At 44.0% G+C, this 24,285-nt stretch overlaps 1 protein-coding gene across 1 annotated transcript in view; it reads right to left on the bottom strand.

The window, feature by feature from the left end:
• LOC141092728 (IgGFc-binding protein-like) overlaps positions 1 to 24,285 on the bottom strand; it is a 273,657-nt gene that overhangs the window by 162,328 nt on the left and 87,044 nt on the right. The window contains exons 48-51 of the mRNA XM_073579121.1: positions 23,840 to 23,921; positions 22,046 to 22,114; positions 7,909 to 7,950; positions 6,247 to 6,288 (exon numbers count right to left, since the gene is read on the bottom strand). Of these exons, the coding sequence (XP_073435222.1) occupies positions 6,247 to 6,288; positions 7,909 to 7,950; positions 22,046 to 22,114; positions 23,840 to 23,921 (235 nt within the window). The remainder of the gene's footprint in view (positions 1 to 6,246; positions 6,289 to 7,908; positions 7,951 to 22,045; positions 22,115 to 23,839; positions 23,922 to 24,285) is intronic.

The raw sequence follows: 24,285 nt of genomic DNA, 5'->3' as shown, positions 1-24,285 counted from the left end.
TGTGAAATTTTATTTTTGTCGCATTTTACAAAAATTTCTATTTTACAGAATTCAGATTTTTGCATTTTTTCCATCTGGATTCAACAATATGGGAGTTAGCTACAACTACCATTTTGTTAAATCATAGAGGGACAGCAAATGTTAAAAAACAATATTAATAATAATATAATAATAGTCCCTGATCACTAGTCCCACCTCCCCACAAACCATGCTTCTTTTCGCATTGCCCATGTCCTGCACATTCTCTTCAACCTGTTTACTCTAGGCTGTGTCTTCCAGCACCAATGTGGCCTCTGACATCACTGTGCACTAACCATGCCTTGGGCTACGCACGTCTTAATGTCATGACATCACAACAAACTCTGCAACAGTACAGTGTGCAGTAATGTCATTGGCTTAGTCGGAGCAGGAAAGCCCAGCACGTAGTAAAGCAGGCGAAAAAGAATGCATGAAATTGGGGACCGCACAAAGAAAAATCACGGAGGACCAGGAGTTGGGTTTCAGGGAGTGAGACAGGGGAGTAGTGGGACAGGTGAGTAATGAGGAGAGTATATTTTATATTTATCCTCATTTATTATACTTTGAGATCTGCAGAGATCCCTGATGGTATAAAAGAGCATTCTATTTGCATTGAATAATTTCAATGTGAATGGAATTTCTCCTTAGAATACATATTATTTGGCAAAAAGAAATCTTGGCAGATTCGATCATCTCTAATAGCTGCTAAACATCTACAGTAGATCTATTGGATTGACATTTGATGTATTTCTTTTCACTATTAAGATGTATATTTGTATAAAGTGTTTTCTTTAAACAGTGATTAAAACTGTGGACCTCGAAAATAAAGATTTAATTGTGCAAAATGGAATTACAAAGGCACGCAAATATGAAATAAAAAAGTTATAAAAATGTAACATTGTATTTTTTAAGCCATTTATAAAAAAAAAAGTAAATTAAAGATAATTATAATTAATGTGCATTATATATTTTGCAAAATCATTCAATATTCAGATATAGCAAAGCAGATTTTTCTTTTCACTTGGCACTCATGAGAAAGAAATAGTGCCAGATTCAGCCCTCCCATATCTGTAGTGACATTATGTTTTTATATTATGAATATTTTTTTCCATGCAAACACTTTGTACATACAATAGGAACCAAAACAGACATACATTATAATATGGTAGACAAGATGGCAAGAGATTTTGCTATATATATATATATACACTCACTGGCCACTTTATTAGGTACACCTGTCCAACTGTGTGTTAAGACTTAATTTCTAATCAGCCAATCACATGGCAGCAACTCAGTGCATTTAGGCATGTAGACATGGTCAAGACAATCTCCTGCAGTTCAAACCGAGCATCAGTATGGGGAAGAAAGGTGATTTGAGTGCCTTTGAACGTGGCAAGATTGTTGGTGCCAGAAGGGCTGGTCTGAGTATTTCAGAAACTGCTGATCTACTGGGATTTTCACGCACAACCATCTCTAGGGTTTACAGAGAATGGTCCGAAAAAGAAAAAAAATCCAGTGAGCGGCAGTTCTGTGGCCGGAAATGCCTTGTTGATGCCAGAGGTCAGAGGAGAGTGGGCATACTGGTTCGAGCTGATAGAAAGGCAACAGTGACTCAAATTGCCACCCGTTACAACCAAGGTAGGCAGAAGAGCATCTCTGAACGCACAGTGCGTCGAACTTTGAGGCAGATGGGCTACAGCAGCAGAAGACCACACTGGGTACCACTCCTCTCAGCTAAGAACAGGCATCTGATGGCTACTTTCAGCAGGATAATGCGCCATGTCATAAAGCTCGAATCATCTCAGATTGGTTTCTTGAACATGACAATGAGTTCACTGTACTCAAATGGCCTCCTCAGTCACCAGATCTCAATCCAATAGAGCATCTTTGGGATGTGGTGGAACGGGAGATTCGCATCAGGGATGTGCAGCCGACAAATCTGCGCCAACTGTGTGATGCCATCATGTCAATATGGTCCAAAATCTCTGAGGAATGCTTCCAGCACCTTGTTGAATCTCTGCCACGAAGAATTGAGGCAGTTCTGAAGGCAAAAGGGGGTCCAACCCGTTACTAGCATGGTGTACCTAATAAAGTGGCCAGTGAGTGTATATATATATATATATATATATATACAGTCATATGTAAAAGTTTGGGCACCCCTATTAATGTTAACCTTTTTTCTTTATAACAATTTTGGTTTTTGCAACAGCTATTTCAGTTTCATATATCTAATAACTGATGGACTCAGTTATATTTCTGGATTCAAATGAGGTTTATTGTACTAACAGAAAATGTGCAATCTGCATTTAAACAAAATTTAACCGGTGCAAAAGTAAGGACACCCTTATCATTTTCTTGATTTGAACACTCCTAACTACTTTTTACTGACTTCCTGAAGCACTAAATTGGTTTTGTATCCTCATTAAGCTTTGAACTTCATAGCCAGGTGTATCAAATCATGAGAAAAGGTATTTAAAGTGGCCACTTGCAAGTAGTTCTCCTATTAGATTCTCCTATGAAGAGTGGCATCATGGGCTCCTCAAATCAACTCTCAAATGATCTGAAAACAAAGATTATTCAACATAGCTTTTCAGGGGAAGGATACAAAAAGTTGTCTCAGAGATTTAACCTGTCAGTTTCCACTGTGAGGAACATAGTAAGGAAATGGAAGAACACAGGTACAGTTCTTGTTAAGCCCAGAAGTGGCAGGCCAAGAAAAATATCAGAAAGGCAGAGAAAAAGAATGGTGAGAACAGTCAAGGACAATCCACAGACCACCTCCAAAGACCTGCAGCATCATCTTGCTGCAGATGGTGTCACTGTGCATCGGTCAACAATACAGCGCACTTTGCACAAGGAGAAGCTGTATGGGAGAGTGATGCGAAAGAAGCCGTTTCTGCAAGCACGCCACAAACAGAGTCGCCTGAGGTATGTAAAAGCACATTTGGACAAGCCAGTTACATTTTGGAAGAAGGTCCTGTGGACTGATGAAACAAAGATTGAGTTGTTTGGTCATACAAAAAGGCGTTATGCATGCGCTGTATTGTTGACCGATGCACAGTGACACCATCTGCAGCAAGATGATGCTGCAGGTCTTTGGAGGTGGTCTGTGGATTGTCCTTGACTGTTCTCACCATTCTTCTTCTCTGCCTTTCTGATATTTTTCTTGGCCTGCCACTTCTGGGCTTAACAAGAACTGTACCTGCGTTCTTCCATTTCCTAACTATGTTCCTCACAGTGGAAACTGACAGGTTAAATCTCTGAGACAACTTTTTGTATCCTTCCCCTGAAAAGCTATGTTGAATAATCTTTGTTTTCAGATCATTTGAGAGTTGATTTGAGGAGCCCATGATGCCACTCTTTATAGGAGAATCAAATAGGAGAACTACTTGCAAGTGGCCACCTTAAATACCTTTTCTCATGATTTGATATACCTGGCTATGAAGTTCAAAGCTCAATGAGGTTACAAAACCAATTTAGTGCTTCAGGAAGTCAGTAAAAAGTAGCTATGAGTGTTCAAATCAAGAAAATGATAAGGGTGCCCATACTTTTGCACCGGTCAAATTTTGTTTAAATTCAGATTGCACATTTTCTGTTAGTACAATAAACCTCATTTGAATCCAGAAATATAACTGAGTCCATCAGTTATTAGATATATGAAACTGAAATAGCTGTTGCAAAAACCAAAATTGTTATAAAGAAAAAAGGTTAACTTTAATAGGGGTGCCCAAACTTTTACATATGACTGTATATATACACAGTATATATATATATATATATGTGTGTGTATAAAATGAAACCTTTTCAATAGAGGTACTCCTTAAGAAGACCGTCCCCTTATACAGACCTGATTCAACGTTATACCCACTACATATCATATACTATCATGACTGGCCCCGTTTTTTGGCAGCAAGATATTCACTTTTAAATGCAAGTTTTGCTCATCTTGAAAAGGTTGCACTAACATAATTTCATATATATATATATATATATATACACTCACTGGCCACTTTATTAGGTACACCATGCTAGTAACGGGTTGGACCCCCTTTTGCCTTCAGAACTGCCTCAATTCTTCGTGGCAGAGATTCAACAAGGTGCTGGAAGCATTCCTCAGAGATTTTGGACCATATTGACATGATGGCATCACACAGTTGGCGCAGATTTGTCGGCTGCACATCCCTGATGCGAATCTCCCGTTCCACCACATCCCAAAGATGCTCTATTGGATTGAGATCTGGTGACTGAGGAGGCCATTTGAGTACAGTGAACTCATTGTCATGTTCAAGAAACCAATCTGAGATGATTCGAGCTTTATGACATGGCGCATTATCCTGCTGAAAGTAGCCATCAGATGCCTGTTCTTAGCTGAGAGGAGTGGTACCCAGTGTGGTCTTCTGCTGCTGTAGCCCATCTGCCTCAAAGTTCGACGCACTGTGCGTTCAGAGATGCTCTTCTGCCTACCTTGGTTGTAACGGGTGGCAATTTGAGTCACTGTTGCCTTTCTATCAGCTCGAACCAGTATGCCCATTCTCCTCTGACCTCTGGCATCAACAAGGCATTTCCGGCCACAGAACTGCCGCTCACTGGATTTTTTTTCTTTTTCGGACCATTCTCTGTAAACCCTAGAGATGGTTGTGCGTGAAAATCCCAGTAGATCAGCAGTTTCTGAAATACTCAGACCAGCCCTTCTGGCACCAACAATCATGCCACGTTCAAAGGCACTCAAATCACCTTTCTTCCCCATACTGATGCTCGGTTTGAACTGCAGGAGATTGTCTTGACCATGTCTACATGCCTAAATGCACTGAGTTGCCGCCATGTGATTGGCTGATTAGAAATTAAGTCTTAACACACAGTTGGACAGGTGTACCTAATAAAGTGGCCAGTGAGTATATATATATATACACAGTATATATGGTTATATGAAATTAAACGGCAATGACGAACAACATGATGACAAGATGACCTATTAAACAGAGTTTATAATATTATAGATTATACATGAGAAAGATATAAAACAAAATTACAGTGATATACTTTTCATAATTAATTGCAATTATGAATGTATCAAAAGAAAAAAGTCAGATAATTATATAGTACATGAATTACAGGAGATTTGTATATTGCAAAACCTGATTTTAGCAGCAGCTTAAAAATGCCAGATTTAAACACATTACGTATGGAACTATAGAAACGTATGGTTTCCATACAGTATATTCAGTATTATATAGATATCACATCTACTATAATAATATGTATTTTTTTTAATGTGTATGAAATAAAATATAGCTCCAATAGGATCTACTGCAGGGGACGGGAACCTCAGACCCGCAGGCCTTTTATGGTCATAGTTGACTGTTTATCTGACCCCGGACAGATTTCTGGGGACTGCAGTACTTAGGCTGACAGCTGTAGTGTGACGGCTGCAAGCCCAATTATTCATTTTTGCTTTGTAAGCAGTGTTCACTCCTAAACACTGATTAAGCCTCTGACCCCAGATGAAGCCAGATTCCTGGTGAAACATGTTGGGGAGGCTTTAGGTTTTGCTAGCTTCTGTCAGTCTGTGTTATTGGCAACAATATTAGAGAGCAGTTGGTAGCTGTCGCACTAAGTTAATACGTATCAATACTCACTAGTCTAGGCAATAGGGAGTTAAAATATTGTGAGCATAGCAAAAGAAAAGGGGTTATATCCCTATGTCTCCTCATACACACTGACTGTCGTGTCTTTTAATCTTATTCTTTAAATAGTTCATTAAAAAATTTTAACTGTCTTTAGTTAGGGATCAGTTGCCTTCATTGACAAATTGTAATTAATGTTAATGCCCTACGCTGAGTGAGTGGACAGCAATTTTGTCTGTTTGCACACCTAAACACTAAGGCACATGGAATGAAAGATTACATCCTGACACAAGTGTCAGAATCTGGATGTACTTTGTGGGTAGAGATATCACTCAATTTGTACAGCCCCAAATAATGCCCTTGGCAGAAAAAGATCCCTCACCCCTGTTTTACAGTATTCTACATAGGAACACAATTAGACCTGTTTAATACGTTTGTGAATACCTGGCCCAACCACTGGGTCTATAAGCCTATAAGATAGTTAGCTCAGTTTGGGAGACTCGGTGGTCGAGCCAGGTATTGTGAGCCACTTATGGCCCATGCTTCACATTTGTAAGAAATCTGCCATAGATTTAATATTGATTATAAAATTATATGTATTTACCTGTATCCGTTATTGTGCTTGTGGTTGTTATAGATGGGATAGCTATTAAGAAAAAGAAAATGAAAAATAAAGACAGTGCTCTCACGCAGAATATGTACTGTCCAAGAGAGGTGTAAAATCATAATTCTAAAGCTATGGCCATGAATTCTTTTTTAAAGGTTCTAAGGTTCTATTATGAGGTACACAGTTAGGTTATGTTCACATGTAGTGTTTTGCTGCTGGTTTTTAATGCAAAGTTTAAACTGTGTTTAACCTGCTTGCGAAAAGCAGATTTTGCTCCGTTTTTATTGGTGCGTTTTATGTCCGAAAGGAATGCATGCTTTCCTTGTGAGTAACAGTATAGAAGGTTGCGAATAACATAATATTACAGGTAGATGGTTGACCTAGCTTAGGAGTCAAAAAGGAATTTTTTTCCCTATGGAGAAAATTGGCTTCTAATCTGTGGGTTTTTTGCCTTCCCCAGGATCAACAATGCAGAACAGCTGCACTAAAAATGGGCTGAACTAGATGGACATAAGGTCTTCCTTCAGCCTTCAAAACTATGTTACTATGTAATTCATTTTACCATGTAATATACTTGAAAAATTAGAAAGAAATTCCAAGTGCATTAAAAACAAGAAAAAAATGTGATTTTGTCTCTGTTATTTGGATTTATTTTTATGGCATTCACCATAAAAGTAAAAATAACCTGGCAACACGATTCTCCAGATTGGCATGATTAAGGCAATAACCAATATAGACAGCAAGGCACAGTGTTAACCACCATAAACACCTGTGCCCATACAGGGAATTACGTGCAGATAGTACAGTGCAAGAAATAGTTATAACCCATATGGAGAACAGATTGCACATAAAAGAACCAAAGTATACTAAAAAGTATACTTTATTAAATAGACATCATTAAAAAAAACACGTAGATATTTCAGTACATTTATAAGGGATAATGAGATAGTGAAAGCTACCATTGGTGGAACCTACAGGTCAGAGGCAATATAGTGACTGTATATACAATTACTCCAAACATCAGTATCAAGTATATTATCCAGGGTAGACTCTATATCACCATGAAGCTCTTTAAAGCCACAAATAACATATCACCAAGAAAATTGTGAAGAGATAAAAGGAGTAGAGGAGAAAGTTAAATAACCATTAAGTAATTACCTGGGACCTGCGGTGCCACAGCCCCTACGCGCGTTTCGGGTATGTGCCTTCTTCCTTCTTTCAGTTATGTGCCTTCTTTATCACTTCACAATGTTAATGGCTTAGATGGTGCAGGAAAACCCAGCACAGAGTAAAGCAGGCCAAAGAGAATGCATGAAACAGGGAATGCATAAAGAAGAATCACAGAGGACCAGAAGGTGGGTTTCAGGGGTAGCAATACAGGTGAGCAGTGGGACAGGTGAGCAATGAGGAGAGTATATTTTTATTATCCTCATTTATTATACTCTGATGTCTGCAGAGATCATTTAGGGTATAAAATTAAATGTGTTATATGTGAATACCTGGCCCAACCACTGGGACTCTAAGCCTGTAAGATAGTTAGCTCAGTTTAGGAGACTCTGTGTTCGAGCCGGGTATTGTGAACCAAGTGTGGTCCATGCTTCACAAATGTGAGAAGTTAGCCTTAGATTTAGTATTGATCTTAAAATTGTATGTATTTACCTGTATCCGTTATTGTGCTTGTGGTTGTTATACATGGGATAACTATTAAAAAAGAAAATGAAAAATAAAGACAGTGCTCTCACGCAGAATTAATATGTACCATACAAGAAAGGTGCAAAATAATAATTCTAAAGCTATAAGATTCTATTATGAAGTCCACAGTTAGGCTATATTCACACGCAGCATAAAATGCAAAGTTTTAGCTGTTTTTAAGGAGCTTACAAAAAGCAGGATTGGCTTAGTTTTTGTTGCGCTTTTATTGCTGCGTTTTTGTCAGGTACATTTTTCTAATATTCATGCTTCTAAATTTAGTGCATAAAAAAATAATCTGATTCAACTTCATCAGGTTATGACACCAAAAACACAGAAAAACCTAATACCTGCATTTTTTGCACTATTTTTGGACTACCCATCGCTTTCAATGGGTGAACAATGCTGAAAAAAAGCTGAAAGAAGCTGTGTGCATGAGATTTCTGAAATCTCATAGACTTTGCTGGTACTGCGAAACACAGCTGAAATTTTGCATACAAAATGCAGCAAAAATGCTACATGTGAGCATAGCTTTAAATAGGTTTTTTTAATTTTTTTTTTGTTCCTACTACTCACCAAAATAATCCACCCTATGGTTTCAGAGGCTTAATTATTTAGTGCTAACTGTTCTGATCTTTACCAAGAGGGCGTTGCTCACAGTTCTCTGGAGGAATGTTTTCATGTTGCTCTGCATAATTACCTTGTGAGCATGGCCCCGTAATAAAATCTTTAACCAATGGCTTGGTTAAAGACCAACAAGGTCAAAACGCGTAGCCTCTGTCTGTGATGGCACTTGTGGAGAGCGCATATGCTATATGTGCATTTTAACACGCTTTTTCAATAAAGAAGAAAGGATTTTATATGCAGCTGGAACCAATTCTTCCTTTGCCTTGTTTGTATCCACGTTTGTCTGCACGTGGTTCCGAGGATCTGTGCACGTGGCTGATGAGCTGGATTACTTTCTATTTTGTCTTCTATGAAATTATTATTGATGTGTAGGGAGGAGGACCCCCATAGGTTGCCTGGGCTGCAACCAAGGGAACCGCCATCTGGGTTCCTAGGGAAACAGTACCCGGGGGACAAAGGAGGAGAGCAGATGACTGAGCGTGACTGGGCAGCAAGGGGAGGGGCGAGTATAAAAGGAGCAGGGGGCGCGCAGGGGAGACAGTTGGTGGCACGCCAGACACTGAACAAGAGGCTGTGGGACTGTGAGAGAGCTAAAGCGGCCGACGGTGACCAGAGGGGAGAACGGCAGCAGAGAGGAGATTCTCAGTAACCGTCAGAGAGGAGGTACCGAACTTACCGACTAGAGACTGTCACACCCCGCCAAGTTGGGGACACGTCCTGCCCATGGTCATCCACAGCCGGTACTACTGTGCTCCAGCCCGTTGCGGCCTGTCCGCTGTCTCCCGCGGCCACCGCCGCTTCAATCCTGCCCGCAGTGGCAGCCTGCCCGCTGCCGCCTCACTACAGTCCGCAGTTGCAGCCTGTGCATCACCGCCCAGGGCTGCCATTACCCCGCTATGGTTGGCAGTTGGGGCCTGCTCCTCGCCTACAGAGAAACTCTTTGCACAGGCCCAGTCCGTGTGCGTGGCCTACCAACCGCCACTCTTCCAGACTACGTCACTACCCTGCTTGGGGGGCCTGGAGTACCCGTGGACTCGATAACAAACGGGCCCCTGCTGTGGCTACAGGGGGTTACCGCAACGAAAGGCTCCCTTAGGGCCTGTTGTGCCCCAACTTCTCCTGGGTGCTGGACACCTGAAGACTGCAACAGTTCCTCAACAGCTGGGCCCAGCGGCTGCGACATCAAAGCAGCCACATCAGCGACATCAAAGCAGCCACATCAGTGACACCAAAGCAGCCACACCAGCGACACCGAGAGACATCAGGAAGGATAAGTTGACTTTAGGAAATAAGGACCTGTAGTTGGCCGTTTCGTGGCCCCATAATAGCTGGCCTTGCTGGGTCAGTCACATTCTCATTAAAGAAAAGTGTTGCTATTGTTGTTGAGTCCCTGCAAGGACAATTAGTGTTACCGCTTTTTGGTTGCTCAGTATAGCCCTAGCGGCTCCAGTTCATAAACATTGTTTTCCAAAACAACACTCAGTCTCGTGTCTCGTCACTGCATCCTGCGAACCTGCTGTTACCTACATTTGGCGTAGTCAGCAGGATGCAGCACGGACAATGGTGCCCCAGACTAGGGAAGGGCTGTGAACTCTACAGATAATGAGGGCCCCCATTCCAGCATTTCATTGGGGGCTATGCTGAACAACCTGCCTAGGTTTTCCCGCTAAGTAGCTCTCATGGCATTAGACAGGGAGGTTCGGAGGTCAGTGATGTTGAGGCCCCCGACACCGCAACACATTTGATAAAGTTTTGCAGATAGTAGATCAGACCCATGGGGACCCAACTAATGTGGGGGAATTAAGGACCCGGTTGTTCAGTCGAATGCAGGGAGAGGGGGAGACTATCACCAAGTATATGAATGTCCTCCAAGAATTGCATACGGCTATTGAAAGAAAGGACAGACTAGGGGTAGGACCTATTGACATTACCCTACGCGACCTACTGGTGACTGGACTGCGAGACCCATTAATAAAACAGGCATTACTGGAGCCAATCAGAATGAATCCCCTTATAGACTTTTCAGAGGTGGGAAGTCAAGCACGGGCTCGAGAGCAAGACCAGGGGATGGCGGTTCCCGTGGGGAAGGTCCGGAGTGTGGAGGCTTCCGTGAACGCAGTCGAGGAGCCTCAATGGGTGGAAGAGATGAAACAAGAGTTGAAGAACATTAAGGGTGAGTTAGTCGAAGTGAAGAGAAGGACTGAATCCGGGACTGGACGGCCTAGTTTTAATCTCGGCTCCTGGGGGTCCCGCTCCCCGCAGGGCGGTCGGTCTGCGCAGGCCCGGTGCTATGAGTGCGGAGAACCAGGTCACTTCGCCCGAGGGTGTCCGTGGCGTGGGAGATACCCACCCCGTCGGCCGTTAAACTAGAGGGCTCCGGGCTGGGGGGATGCCGCTCGGAGCCAAAAACCACAATTAGGGGTGGTGGAAGTCCCAAAGATTTTGTCGCAAAAAGTCCGTTGGATTGGGCAGAAGTGGAGGGCCGGGCCATCCAGTGCCTGGTGGACACGGGGTCACAAGTGACAACTATGCCTGCAACTTTTTTCCGGCAAAATTTCCCCGAGGCAGCGAGACCACAGTGGGGACCCATTATCAGACCAGTAGCCGCCAATCAACTACCGGTCTCTGTTGCCGGGGTGGTCTGGGTGCAGGTAACGTTGTGCGGTAAATCCCTCGGTCGCAGAGGAGTGGTACTGACGCAAGGAGAAACCGATAAGCAGCACCCAGTTATTCTGGGCATGAACATACTACGAGAGTTCGGCAATCTGCTCCTCAATGATCCCACGCATAAGATCCTGAAGCAGTGTGGTTCCCGTACGGCCCAGGAACAGGTATTCCAGCAGTTGGTACGAGAGGCGCGAGTACATCAGGACTGCTGGGAAGGTGAGGCTCTGGGCAAAGTCATCGCCCAGTGGCTCCCCTGCTTGTACTGCCTCCTGGGCAGACGGTGATGGCCCTGCCAATTTGAGCCTCGATGCCCTTGGAGGGCGTAGAAATGCAGGTGGAGCCATGTTACTAGGAGCACTTACCTCCTGGCATACTGGTGGCCCGTTCCCTAACTACAGTGCAAAAAGGGACCATCCTGGTGCGCTGCGTAAACCTCGAAGACCAAGACATCGTCCTGAAAGCTCGGACCGAACTGGCCAGATTAGTAAGGCCTTTAGAAGAAGTGCTGCCGGCTCCTGGGGTTCAATTGAGAGTGCAATCCGAGGATCCTTGGGAAGTAACGATTCGGACTCTGCAGGCCACCGAAATCTCGGCTCAGGAGAAGGGTCGAAACATCCTTGAACAGATGCGGACCGAGCTCTCCAGACTAAATCCAGCCCAGCTCTACCAGATAAAAACACTGCTCGGACAGTACCATGAAGTATTTGCTAGTCACGAGGAAGATTTTGGACGTACCACCGCCATCACTCATGAAATTCCCACGGCAGGGGCGGCCCCTGTTATAAACGGGTGCCGAGGAGGGAATAAAAAAACAACAAGCTAAGTCTCAGAAAACCAAAGAGGTTGGAAACTATGCAGACTGCAGACCCCTGATCCTAACACGCAACTAGCAGCAGTCGTGGAGCGTTCCGACGGTGGTCCTAGACGCCTCGTCACAACTGGAGAGCTAAATAAGCCTAAAGCAGGAAAAGAGGTAAACTAACTGCCCCAGAGCAGACCCCAAAGAAAGACAGCCCCCCACATGTATTGACGGTGAAACAAGATGAAAACACAAACAAAGGCAGGAAAATAGGCTGAGCAAACGATGGGGCCAAACTAACTAGAAAGGACAGGAAAGGAAAGGCACTGTCTGCAATCTGCCAAAAACCCTACCAAAATGTCCAACACAACTGATAGCAAAATTAACCCTGAAGTCACTAGACTTCTCCCAATATATCAGCACTCTGAAATATTCTGAGACAGAGCAAAAAGAGGCCAATCTAATAAGGGACAAAAAAGGCAAATTGGCAAATACAGATAAATAAGAGTGGAAATTCAGCACAGCCCAGCTGGGCTGGCTGACCACACAAAAAACAGAATTGACCAACAAGAGCAAGTGTGAACATTAGCAAAAACAAACTTAACTTGAGAAGACTGGAACAGAGCTGAGTCCAAGACCTGAGAAGCAGACTGAATCACCAGCACCAGGATAGGGCGTTGGCTGTTTTATATCCAGTCTGATACTCCAGAGATCCAATCGTTATCTTCCTCACCAGGTGGCAGATCACTACCAATTAAACCAACCTCACTACCTCCTGTCACCACCAGAGGGAGAACGGAAGGAGAACTCTCAACTGGTGGAGCAGAAAATGAGCTCATAACAGTACCCCCCTTGAGGAGGGGTCACCGAACCCTCATCCATGCCAACAGGCCGATCAGGATGGGCCCGGTGAAAAGCACGAACCAATTTATTGGCATGAATATCAGAGGCAGAGACCCAAGAATTATCCTCCTGGCCATATCCCTTCCATTTGACCAAATACTGGAGTCTCCGTCTAACCAAACGAGAATCCAATATTTTCTCTACCTCATATTCCATATTGCCTTTAACCAACACAGGGTCAGGAGGTGCCTCCACAGGAACTACTGGCTCAACAAACCTCTTCAACAGTGATTTGTTAAAACACGTTATGGATTTTGAACGTAACTGGAAGAGCCAATCGAAAAGAAACAGGATTAAGAATCTCCAAAATCCTGTAAGGTCCAATAAATCTTGGCTTAAATTTTGGAGACGCAACCTTCATAGGAATATTCTTAGACGAAAACCAAACCATATCACCCACTTTAAACCAATGGTCCTATGCCGGTTGGAAAAAAGCTGGGCCTTTTCCTGAGAGAGTGACAATTTATCCACCACGTGGTCCCATATCTGCTGCATTCTCACAACCACAGTGTCCACACCTGGGCAGGACGAAGATTCCACTTGCCCGGAAGAGAATCGAGGATGATACCCAAAATTACAGAAAAAGGGTAACATCAAAATGGCGGAACTAGCTCTATTGTTCAGCGCAAATTCGGCCAAGGGCAAAAATGAGACCCAATCATCTTGATCAGCAGCTATGAAACATCTTAAATAAGACTCCAGGGTCTGGTTTGTTCTCTCAGTCTGCCCATTGGTCTGGAGATGAAACGCGGAGGAACAAAAGGCTTTCCAAAATCTGGAAACAAACTGGACCCCTCTATCGGACACAATGTTCTCAGGAATCCCGTGTAACCGAACCACCTGTTGTAAAAACAAGGGTACCAACTCAGCGGAAGATGGCAACTTTGGGAGTGGTACAAGATGGATCATCTTCAAAAATCTATCACAAATTACCCAGATAACAGTCATTCTCTGAGAGACAGGAAGAACAGAAATAAAATCCATTGAGATATGGGTCCATGGCCTCTTGGGTACCAGCAGGGGCATCAGCAACCCACTAGAATGAGAACAGGGTTTAGACTGAGAACAAGTCCCACAGGACTGTACAAAATTCCTGACATCACGAGATAAGGCAGGCCACCAAAACGACCGACTCACCAAATCTCTGGTACCAAAAATACCTGGATGACCAGCCAATGCGGAGCAATGGACTTCAGACATCACTCTCTTTCTCCACTGGTCAGGAACATACAATCTTCCCATAGGGCAACGCTCAGGCTTATCCTCCTGAAATTCCTCCAGGGCGCGTCTCAAATCGGGTGAAATGGCAGAAAGAACTACCCCCTCACCTAGGATAGTAGTAGGCTCGGTCACATTAAGAGAATCAACAAAGAAACTCCTAGAAAGGGCGTCTGCCTTAACATTCTTAGTGCCCGGAAGAAAAGAGACCACAAAATTAAAACGCGTGAAAAACAAGGCCCATCTAGCCTGTCTAGGATTCAAGCATTTGGCCGACTCCAGATAAGTCAGATTCTTGTGATCAGTGAGGACCACAAATTGATGTCTAGCTCCCTCCAACCAATGTCTCCACTCCTCAAATGTCCATTTCATGGCCAACAATTCCCGATTCCCCACGTCATAGTTGCGTTCAGATGGGGAGAACTTTCGAGAAAAGAAGGCACAGGGATTCATCTTAGAAGTCGCAGGGTCTTTTTGGGACAAAACAGCTCCTGCACCAATCTCAGAAGCGTCTACCTCCACTAGAAATGGATGTCAGACATCAGGTTGCCGTAAAACTGGAACTGAAGTAAATCTCCGCTTAAGCTCCAGAATTGCTGAGACAGCCTCAGGAGACCAATTCAGCACATCAGCTCCTTTCTTGGTCAGATCAGTCAGTGGTTTGACAATACTAGAAAAATTACCTATAAATTTACGATAGAAATTAGCAAAACCCAAAAACTTCTGAAGAGCCTTCAAAGAAGTAGGCTGAACCTAATCATAAATGGCCTGTACCTTGGTCGGGTCCATTTCAATAGTCGATGGACATAAGATAAATCCCAAAAATGGAATCCTCTGTACACCAAAGAGACATTTTGATCCCTTAACAAACAGGGAATTCCCCCTCAAAATCCGGAACACAGTCCGGACATGTTCCACATGGGAATCCCAATCACAAGAAAAGATCAAAATATCATCCAGATAGATGATCAAAAACTTATCCATAAAGTCTCGGAAAATATCATTCATAAAGGACTGGAAGACAGAAGGGGCATTAGAGAGCCCAAAAGGCATCACCAGGTACTCAAAATGTCCCTCCGGAGTATTAAACGCCGTCTTCCGTTCAGCCCCGTGCTTGATGCGAATAAGATTATACGCCCCCCTGAGGTCAAGCTTAGTAAACCAGCAGGCAATCTTAACTCTGGAGAATAAATCAGACATCAAAGGTAACGGGTACTGATATTTAACCGTCATCTTGTTAAGGGAACGATAATCAATACACTTAATGAACCATCTTTCTTGGCCACAAAAAAAAACCCAGCACCTAAAGGTGACGAGGATGGTCTAATATGACCCTTCTCCAACGACTCCTTAATATAGGATCGCATAGCATCATGTTCAGGTACAGATAAGTTGAAAAGCCAATCCTTGGGAAATTTACACCCAGGCATCAACTCAATTGCACAGTCATAACCCCTATGAGGGGGCAAAGACGCAGACTTACTCTCACTAAATACATCAGAGAAATCAGCCAGATAATCAGGAATATCATGAGACTGAGGAGAGGTGGAGAAAACAGGAGCATCCCTAATAACACACTGACAACCCCAACTCACCACAGACACAGATCTCCAATCCAAAACTGGGTTATGAGTTTGCAACCAGGGGAAACACAGAACAATAGTGTCATGCAAATTATGCAGCACCAAAAATTTACAATTTTCTTGGTGGTCTTGGGCAACTCGCATTATCACCTGGGTCCAATACTGAGGTTTATTCTCCGCCAAAGGAGTAGCATCAATACCACTCAAAGGAATAGGCGTCTACAGAGGTGTCATGGACAAACCACAACATTTAGCAAAGTCCAAATCCATCAGATTCAGAGCTGCTCCTGAATCCACAAAAGCCTTAGTGGAAAAAGTGGACAAGGAGCAGATCAGAGTAATTGCCAAAAGGAACTTAGGTTGTACACTGCCCACAGCAAATGTGTGTGCAAAACGTTTCTCTCGTTTAGGGCAGACAGAAATAGTATGAGAGGCGTCTCCACAGAAAAAACACAGCTTATTACGCCTTCTGACGTTGCGCCCTAGACAAAACCCCATCTCATTGCATAGGTTCTGACATTTGTTCAAAAGGTGGCAGCACCTCCCGTGTAGTTTTACGCTCACATAAATGCCGATCAACTTGAATGGCTAATGACATAGAGCCATCCAGACCAGAGGGAACAGGAAATCCCACCATAACATCTTTTACGGTCTCTAATAAACCTTTCCGAAAGAGGGCTGCCAATGCACTATCATTTCATGTAGTAAGGACCGCCCACTTTTGGAATTTTTGACAGTATAACTCTGCAGGATCCTGACCCTGGTTTAATGCCAACAGGGTTCTCTCAGCTTGATCAATGGCATTAGGTTCATCATACAACCACCCCAACCCTGAAAAAATGCATCCACATTAGTCAGAATAGGATTTTCAGGTGTCAGAGAAAACGCCCAATCCTGGGGATCGCCGTGCAGCAAGGAGATGACAATTTTAACCTGCTGCACAGAGCTCCCCGATGAGTTAGGCTTCAAGGCAAGAAATAATTTACAATTATTCTTAAAATTCAGAAATTTAGACCGATCCCCAAAAAACACATCAGGAGTAGGTATCTTAGGTTCAGCAGCATGTGACTGAATGAGGTAGGTGGAAATTCCCTGTACTTCAGAAGCAAGTTGCACCACATGATCAGACAATTGCTTAATCTCCATTAGAAAAAAAAATTAAAAAATCCTCCTACGGCCCCAGAAAAAAAAAAGAGGAAAAAATATACATAAAAAAAAATTCTGACACTTTTTTTTTCTTACAATTCTCTCCTGCTTTTGAGTACCCTAGAATCTGCGGTGTGGCTGGTGATTCTGTTATGAACGGGTGCCGAGGAGGAAATAAAGAACAACAAGCTAAGTCTCAGAAAGCCAAAGAGGTTGAAAACTATGCAGACTGCAGACCCCTGATCCTAACACGCAACTAGCAGCAGTCGTGGAGCGTTCCTACGGTGGTCCTAGATGCCTCGTCACAACCGGAGAGCTAAATAAGCCTAAAGTAGGAAAAGAGGAAAACTAACTGCCCCAGAGCAGACCCCAAAGGAAAGACAGCCCCCCACATGTATTGACGGTGAAACAAGATGAAAACACAAACAAAGGCAGGAAAGTAGGCTGAGCAAGTGATGGCGCCAAACTAACTAGAAAGGACAGGAAAGGAAAGGCACTGTCTGCAATCTGCCAAAAACCAAACCAAAATGTCCAACACAACTGTTAGCAAAATTAACCCTGAGGTCACTAGACTTCTACCACTATATCAGCACTCTGAAATATTCTGAGACAGAGCAAAAAGAGGCCAATCTAATAAGGGACAAAAAAAGGCAAATTGGCAAATACAGATAAATAAGCCGGGCTGGCTGACCACACAAAAAACAGAATTGACCAACAAGAGCAAGTTTGAACATTAGCAAAAACAAACTTAACTTGAGAAGACTGGAACAGAGCTGAGTCCAAGACCTGAGAAGCAGACTGAATCACCAGCACCAGGATAGGGCATCGGCTGTCTTATATCCAGTCTGATACTCCAGAGATCCAATCGTTATCTTCCTCATCAGGTGGCAGATCACTACCAATTAAACCAACCTCACTACCTCCTGTCACCACCAGAGGGAGAACAGAAGGAGAACTCTCAACTGGTGGAGCAGAAAATGAGCGCATAACAGGCCCCCATCTGAGAACGATATCGACAGATTCCTCCACAACTCTACCAAGAGGTGAAAACTCTGTTGGCCCAAATGTTGCAAAAGGGGGGGATATGGGAAAGCCAAAGCCCCTGTGTGGCCCCCATTGTTTTGGTCCGTAAAAAGGATGGTACCTTTCGATTCTGTGTGGATTATTGAAAGCTGAATGCTTGTACTATTAAAGACTCATACCCACTGCCCAGCATAGAAGAGTCCTTGTCCGCCCTGGGAAAGGCGACGTACTTTTCTACTTTGAATCTGGCCAGTGGGTACTGGCAGGTGCCCATGTCAGAAGAAGATAGGGCCAAGACAGCGTTCATACTGCCTATGGGACTATTTGAGTTAAATCGAATGCCGTTCGGACTGGCCGACGCTACGGGAACCTTTCAGCATTTGATGGAGCGGTGTCTGGGAGATCTCAATTTTGAGGCAACGTTGATTTACCAGAACGATATCATCATCTATACTGCCACATTCGAGGACCACCTAAAGCAGTTGGGGCAGGTGCTCAGCCGGTTGCAAAAGTACGGGTAGAAGGTAAAACCCCCAAAATGCCACCTATTTTGCTCCCAGATTGAGTATCTGGGCCATGTCATCTCGGCAGAGGGCGTGAGGCCGTCCCGGGAAAAGGTTGCTGTTGTTCAGGGATGCCTACCCCCAAGATGATAAAAGACGTGCGGGCCTTCCTGGGGTTGGCCGGATACTACCTTTGTTTCATAAAAAATGTTGCATCTCGAGCTCAAGCCCTGCATGACCTGCTGAAGGGGGCTCCCGCTGGGGCAAATTAATGGAAAATCCGGTGGCAACAACCTCAAGAAGAGGCCTTCCAAGAACTTAAGGCTGCGCTCTCGGATGCCCCGGTGTGGGCGTATGCAGATTTCTCGCTACCGTTCATCCTACACACTGACGGGATTCTGCATGGGCTGGGGGCTGTGTTGTCACAGGTTCAAGACGGCCGGAAGAAAGTGATTGCGTATGGAAGCCGCTCACTCCATGGTTCCAAGTGCAAACCTGACAATTACAGCTCCTTTAAGCTCAAGCAACTCGCAGTGGTGTGGGCCATGACGGAGTGGTTCGCAGAGTACCTGGTGGACTCCGAAGTAGAGGTGCGGCCTGACAATAACCCGCTGGCCCATTTGGAAAACGCCAAACTGGGAGCTCTGGAACAAAGATGGGTGGCCCGGATGGCAAAATTCAACTATAAAATCATCTATAAAAGAGGGGTTGAAAATGTACATGCAGATGCCCTCTCCAGAATTCGACATACAACCCCAGGGAAGAGTCGAGACGACGAACTAGAAGGGGAAGAGATACCGATTGCCCTCACCGCTGCCATGCTCACAGCTGCCACCCAGAAAGAATCTCCCTCGGAGACCCAAAGAGGCAAGTTGGAACAATCCCGGGATGAGTGGATCCAGCAACAGCAAGAAGATGAAGAAATTAGACTTCTCCGGACGTGGGTCGCTGCTGGCAAATTGCCCACTGACCCCTAGAGACGAACTTTGACTCGGGACATGTCGTTAATGTTATGACAATGGGAGAGGCTAGTGATCCGAAAGGGACTATTGTACGGTAAAAAGACATCACGAACAACCTATATGACTATCTGGCAGGTAGTTATGCCCGGAGCCCTACTCCACAAAGTGGCTCAAGAAGCCCACGAAAAAGGGGCTCATTTCGGGGCTCAAAAGACTTTGCAATGGTTACAACAGGAAATTTACCATCCACGCTTACAGGCTGTTATGGACGAGACTTGCCGGACCTGTCGCCCATGTGAATTAGCTAAACCGCCCGCACAGTGAGCCTCAGTACAAACAATTGTGACCTCAGCGCCCCTCAAGCTTCTGATGGTGGATTACCTTACCATTGGTCCCACATTCCAGGGGTAGGAACACTGCCTCGTCATGGTGGACCACTTCACTAAGTTCGCTGTGGTCACCCCCACTCAAGATCAGACCGCGGAGTCGGATGCACCCGCAATTTACAGAAACTTCATACAAGTTTACGGCTGTCCTCAACGGATACATTCAGATCAAGGAGCATGCTTTTTGGGAAAAGTTATGGAGGAACTACACCGTCTCTATGGTATTGACAAATCCTGGTCCACGCCGTATCACCCGCAGGGAAACGGGGCCTGCGAATGATTTAATCAGACATTAATCCAAATGTTGTGTACCCTGGAGAGTGACAAGAAGGCCCGTTGGCCCGAATATGTCCCTGAATTAGTATGGGTCTATAACAACCGAGTACATTGAGTTACCGTCTACACCCCCTACTCTCTGTTGTTCGGACGAGAAGGCAAGGGGATCACTGAGGTAGAGTTGGACCCGGAGGAGCCCCAGCCCTGGACCGGAGTAATTTCATGGGTTCGCAATCATCGACACTGGTTGCAAACGCTTCATCGGATTGTACATACCAAACTCCAAGACTTAGAACATCCAGGAAAGAATACAACTTCACCTCTCAACCTCCAATGCGGAGACCGAGTACTCATACTAGATCAACACCCTCAGAACAAATTAGAGTCATGCTGGGAAGAAAGTCCCTATCGGGTCCTACACCGTATAAATCCTGAGGGACCTGTGTATGAATTACAATCCGAGAAGGATGGAACGCTGCCCACTCACATTGTGCACCATAATATGTTACGTCCATGTATCTCGATCGACCCGGAACAACCTGAACTTGCCCCTCCGGTCTCTGAACCGTTGCCTGTGTTCTGGGACCCGGACGAAGAAGACTTTTCCCCAATAACCAGGGGCTCTCTACTCAATGACGAACCAACTGACACAATTAACCTGCCCGAACTAATTTACTAGTCACCGTCCACCACCCCAGAAGACTCCACCCCAGTCGAATTAAGACGCTCCGAGTGGTCAACAGCCGGAAAACCCCCCGAACGATACGAACAAGACCAGTTCATATGGCAACAAAAACTGGCACCTCCGCAGATCAACTCACGTACACTGAAGCCCTCACCCGAGGACTGGCAAGCTTATAGGGTGGGGGAGTGTAGGGAGGAGGACCCCCATAGGTTGCCTGGGCCAGAACCAAGGGAACCACCATCTGGGTTCCTAGGGAAACAGTACCCGGGGGACAAAGGAGGAGAGCAGATGACTGAGCGTGATTGGGCAGCAAGGGGAGGGGCGGGTATAAAAGGAGCAGGTGGCACGCAGGAGAGACAATTAGTGGCACGCCAGACACTGAACAAGAGGCTGTGGGACTGTGAGAGAGCTAAAGCGGCCGACGGTGACCAGAGGGGAGAACAGCAGCAGAGAGGAGATTCTTAGTGCCCGTCAGAGAGGAGGCACTGCACTTACCGACCAGAGACTGTTACCCCCTGCCAAGTCGGAGACATGACCTGCCAACGGTCGTCTGCAGCCGGTACTGCTGTGCTCCAGTCCGTTGCGGCCTGTCCGCTGTCTCCCGCGGCCGCCGCCACTTCATTCCTGCCCCCAGTGGCGGCCTGCCCACTGCCGCCTCACTACAGTCGCAGTTGCGGCCTGTGCATCACCGCCCAGGGCTGCCATTACCCCGCTACAGTTGGCAGTTGGGGCCTGCTCCTCGCCTACAGAGAGACTCTGCACAGGCCCAGTGCGTGCGCGTGGCCTACCAACAGCCACTCTTCCAGACTACGTCACTACCCTGCTTAGGGGGCCTGGATTCCCTGTGGACTTGCTAACGAACGGGACCCTGCTGTGGCTACAGGGGGTTACCGCAACAAAAGGCTTCCTTAGGGCCTATTGTGCCCCAACTTCTCCTGGGTGATGGACACCTAAAGACTGCGACAGTTCCTCAACAGCTGGGTCCAGCAGCTGCGACATCAAAGCAGCCACATCAGCGACACCAAAGCAGCCACACCAGCGACACCGAGGGACGTCAGGAAGGGTAAGTTGACTTTAGGAAATAAGGACCCGTAGTTGGCCGTTCCGTGGCCCCATAATAGCAGGCCTTGCTGGGTCAGTCACATTCTCGTTAAAGAAAAGTGTTGTTATTGTTGCTGAGTCCAAGCGAGGACAATTAGTGTTACCCTTTTTGGTTGCTCAGTATAGTCCTAGCAGCTCCAGTTCATAAACGTTATTTTCCAAAACAACACTTAGTCTCGTGTCTCATCACTGCATCCTGCGAACCTGCTGTTACCTACAGATGCATACCTGTTGGTGTTGAAGTTTTTGCAGTGGTGGTAGTTGTTGTGGTGGTGGTGGTAGTAGTTGTTGCTTTAACTAAAAAGACAATTATTACCATGATTATCATTCATTACATTACAGAATGATTCTTAGTGTTAATATAATGCCATGATAGCTCAACAAATATGAATTTCTTCTTTTTCTACTTATTATCTCTAACTCCCCACCACTCAACCTTCTCAGATGGCACTAAACCTTCTAAATAAAAAGTAATATGCCATGATAACATTATCAGTACATATAATCCATGCAAGATTTCTGTTGATAGGAAAGATATAGTGAAAAAACATTATAGAAACAATTATGGGTAAAAAAAAATCAATAGATATCCATTGTTTTTAAATAAGCTTTAGTCCTACAGATTTACACTGGGCATGGCTCACAATTTTATTTTAAAACAGGAAATACGAGAGATGTGCGAATAAATTCAAATGGAATTGAATTGGTATGCAGATTTTTTGTAATTCACTTCTAAATCCTAAAAAGGCATAAAAAGTTTTTATATTCACCACTCTGGCCTCTCCATTTTACCTGTCCAGTCCTTGCTGCATCTTCAGAACACTAAGCCTTGTGTGGAAATCTCTGAGCCTCTCAAGCTAGACTGGTACATTCAGCTTTTAAGAGGGCTTGCGAGGGTTCTGTGCAAGTGCACGAAAGGTCATCATGTTACAGAGATATGTCATGACCTTTCACATGTATGCGCAGAATACTCCCAAGCTCCCTTAAATAAGTACCAGCCAAATGTGAGACGTACTGGGATTTCAGCACGAGCGCAGCGATCTGAACATACGGCGAAGATCAGCTCACAGGAGGGGCTGGAGAAGTGGGCTGTACGGTATTAGGATTTTTTTATTTTTTACTTATTATATTTATTATGCTCTGAAGTCTGTCCATTCTAGACATAACAAAACATAATAAGGGACAATAAATTTGCAGAGAATAATTTCTCCATGAATAGAAGTTCCCAGGAAAAAAGCACAAGAACAGGCAAATTCGAATTTTGCAAGCACCACACATCTCTAAATTTAACATTAAAAAAATTATCGAATATAAGATATTTGACTGCTTCAGAATTGTCCAACAACATGAAACATGAGCTGTCCATACATTACTCGCAAAGACATTCTAAAATTTCATTGCAGAATAAGCAGCTGCTTGAGAATATGGAGCTGCAGCAGGGAGCCAGCTGTCAGATACTCCTAATAGACCCAGATCAGCTCTGCAGTTCAACCAGGAGGCTGAATTTGGCCCTGGCTGACATACCAGCCTCGTCTACAAGGAAAATCAGCAAAACAAAAAATTATTTCAATTTTACATGCCCAAGCAAAAGCTGTTTGTGACCTGAAGGGTTGATCAATGTATGAAACAAATGAAAAACCAAATGAAAAAAGCAGAAAAAAATGTTAAAAAAAATAAAAAATGCTGCTTCTAATACAAATCACTATCGCACAAAACATGAAATGAAAATTAAAACCCATGAAAAATAGGCAAAAATTATTTAGATATCTGAATGTGAAGAAAATTTAGAGCTCTTAAAACATCATATACAGAAAAACAATGTGGCTGATCATTAACTGTGGAAAATGACCTGGTCTTGGAATGGTTGAGAAAAATATTTTCATCTGTATGTTTTATTAAATATATCAAGTACTATTCTACAAGCTGAAGGTATAAATTCCACTGATACAAGTAATACATATTTTCTCTACAAGAAACATAATATGTAGCATATACGGTAAAAATGATTAACTTGTTACTTACCACAGTATCCAGGTGTAAGAGAGATGTCATCTATGGCCACATCACTACGATAGTCATCTCCTATCTTGCCTTCAATGAAAATCTGTAAACATAATGTATAATAAAGGATCTAATATGCTCTTCTTTTTGTTTTTTTGAAGTCATGATAGACTAGAATATTCTATATTTTTGCACTTTGAGAAAGTGATTGCATTCATACAGCACATTCTGTAATCCACCTGAATGTCCTCTGTGTATGTTAATTACATTTGCTGCACATGAATATTAGAGCTTTAGCCATTTTAGAATAAATTATTTAGTAGCTTCCATAACAAACTGATTGGTCTGTCTTCTGACCATAAATTGTACAAAAGTGAGTGTGATTTGTTAAATCCATCAAATGAAGCGTCAATCTACAGAAATTGGATAATCCCATAGATTTATTCAGTAAACTTAACCGAAAAGCG

Source organism: Dendrobates tinctorius, unplaced genomic scaffold (assembly GCF_039654945.1).
Source record: "Dendrobates tinctorius isolate UK_male_01 unplaced genomic scaffold, ASM3965494v1 ptg000060l, whole genome shotgun sequence".
In the NCBI taxonomy this organism is placed as follows: domain Eukaryota; kingdom Metazoa; phylum Chordata; class Amphibia; order Anura; family Dendrobatidae; genus Dendrobates; species Dendrobates tinctorius.
This window is presented reverse-complemented; position numbering and strand designations above follow the sequence as displayed.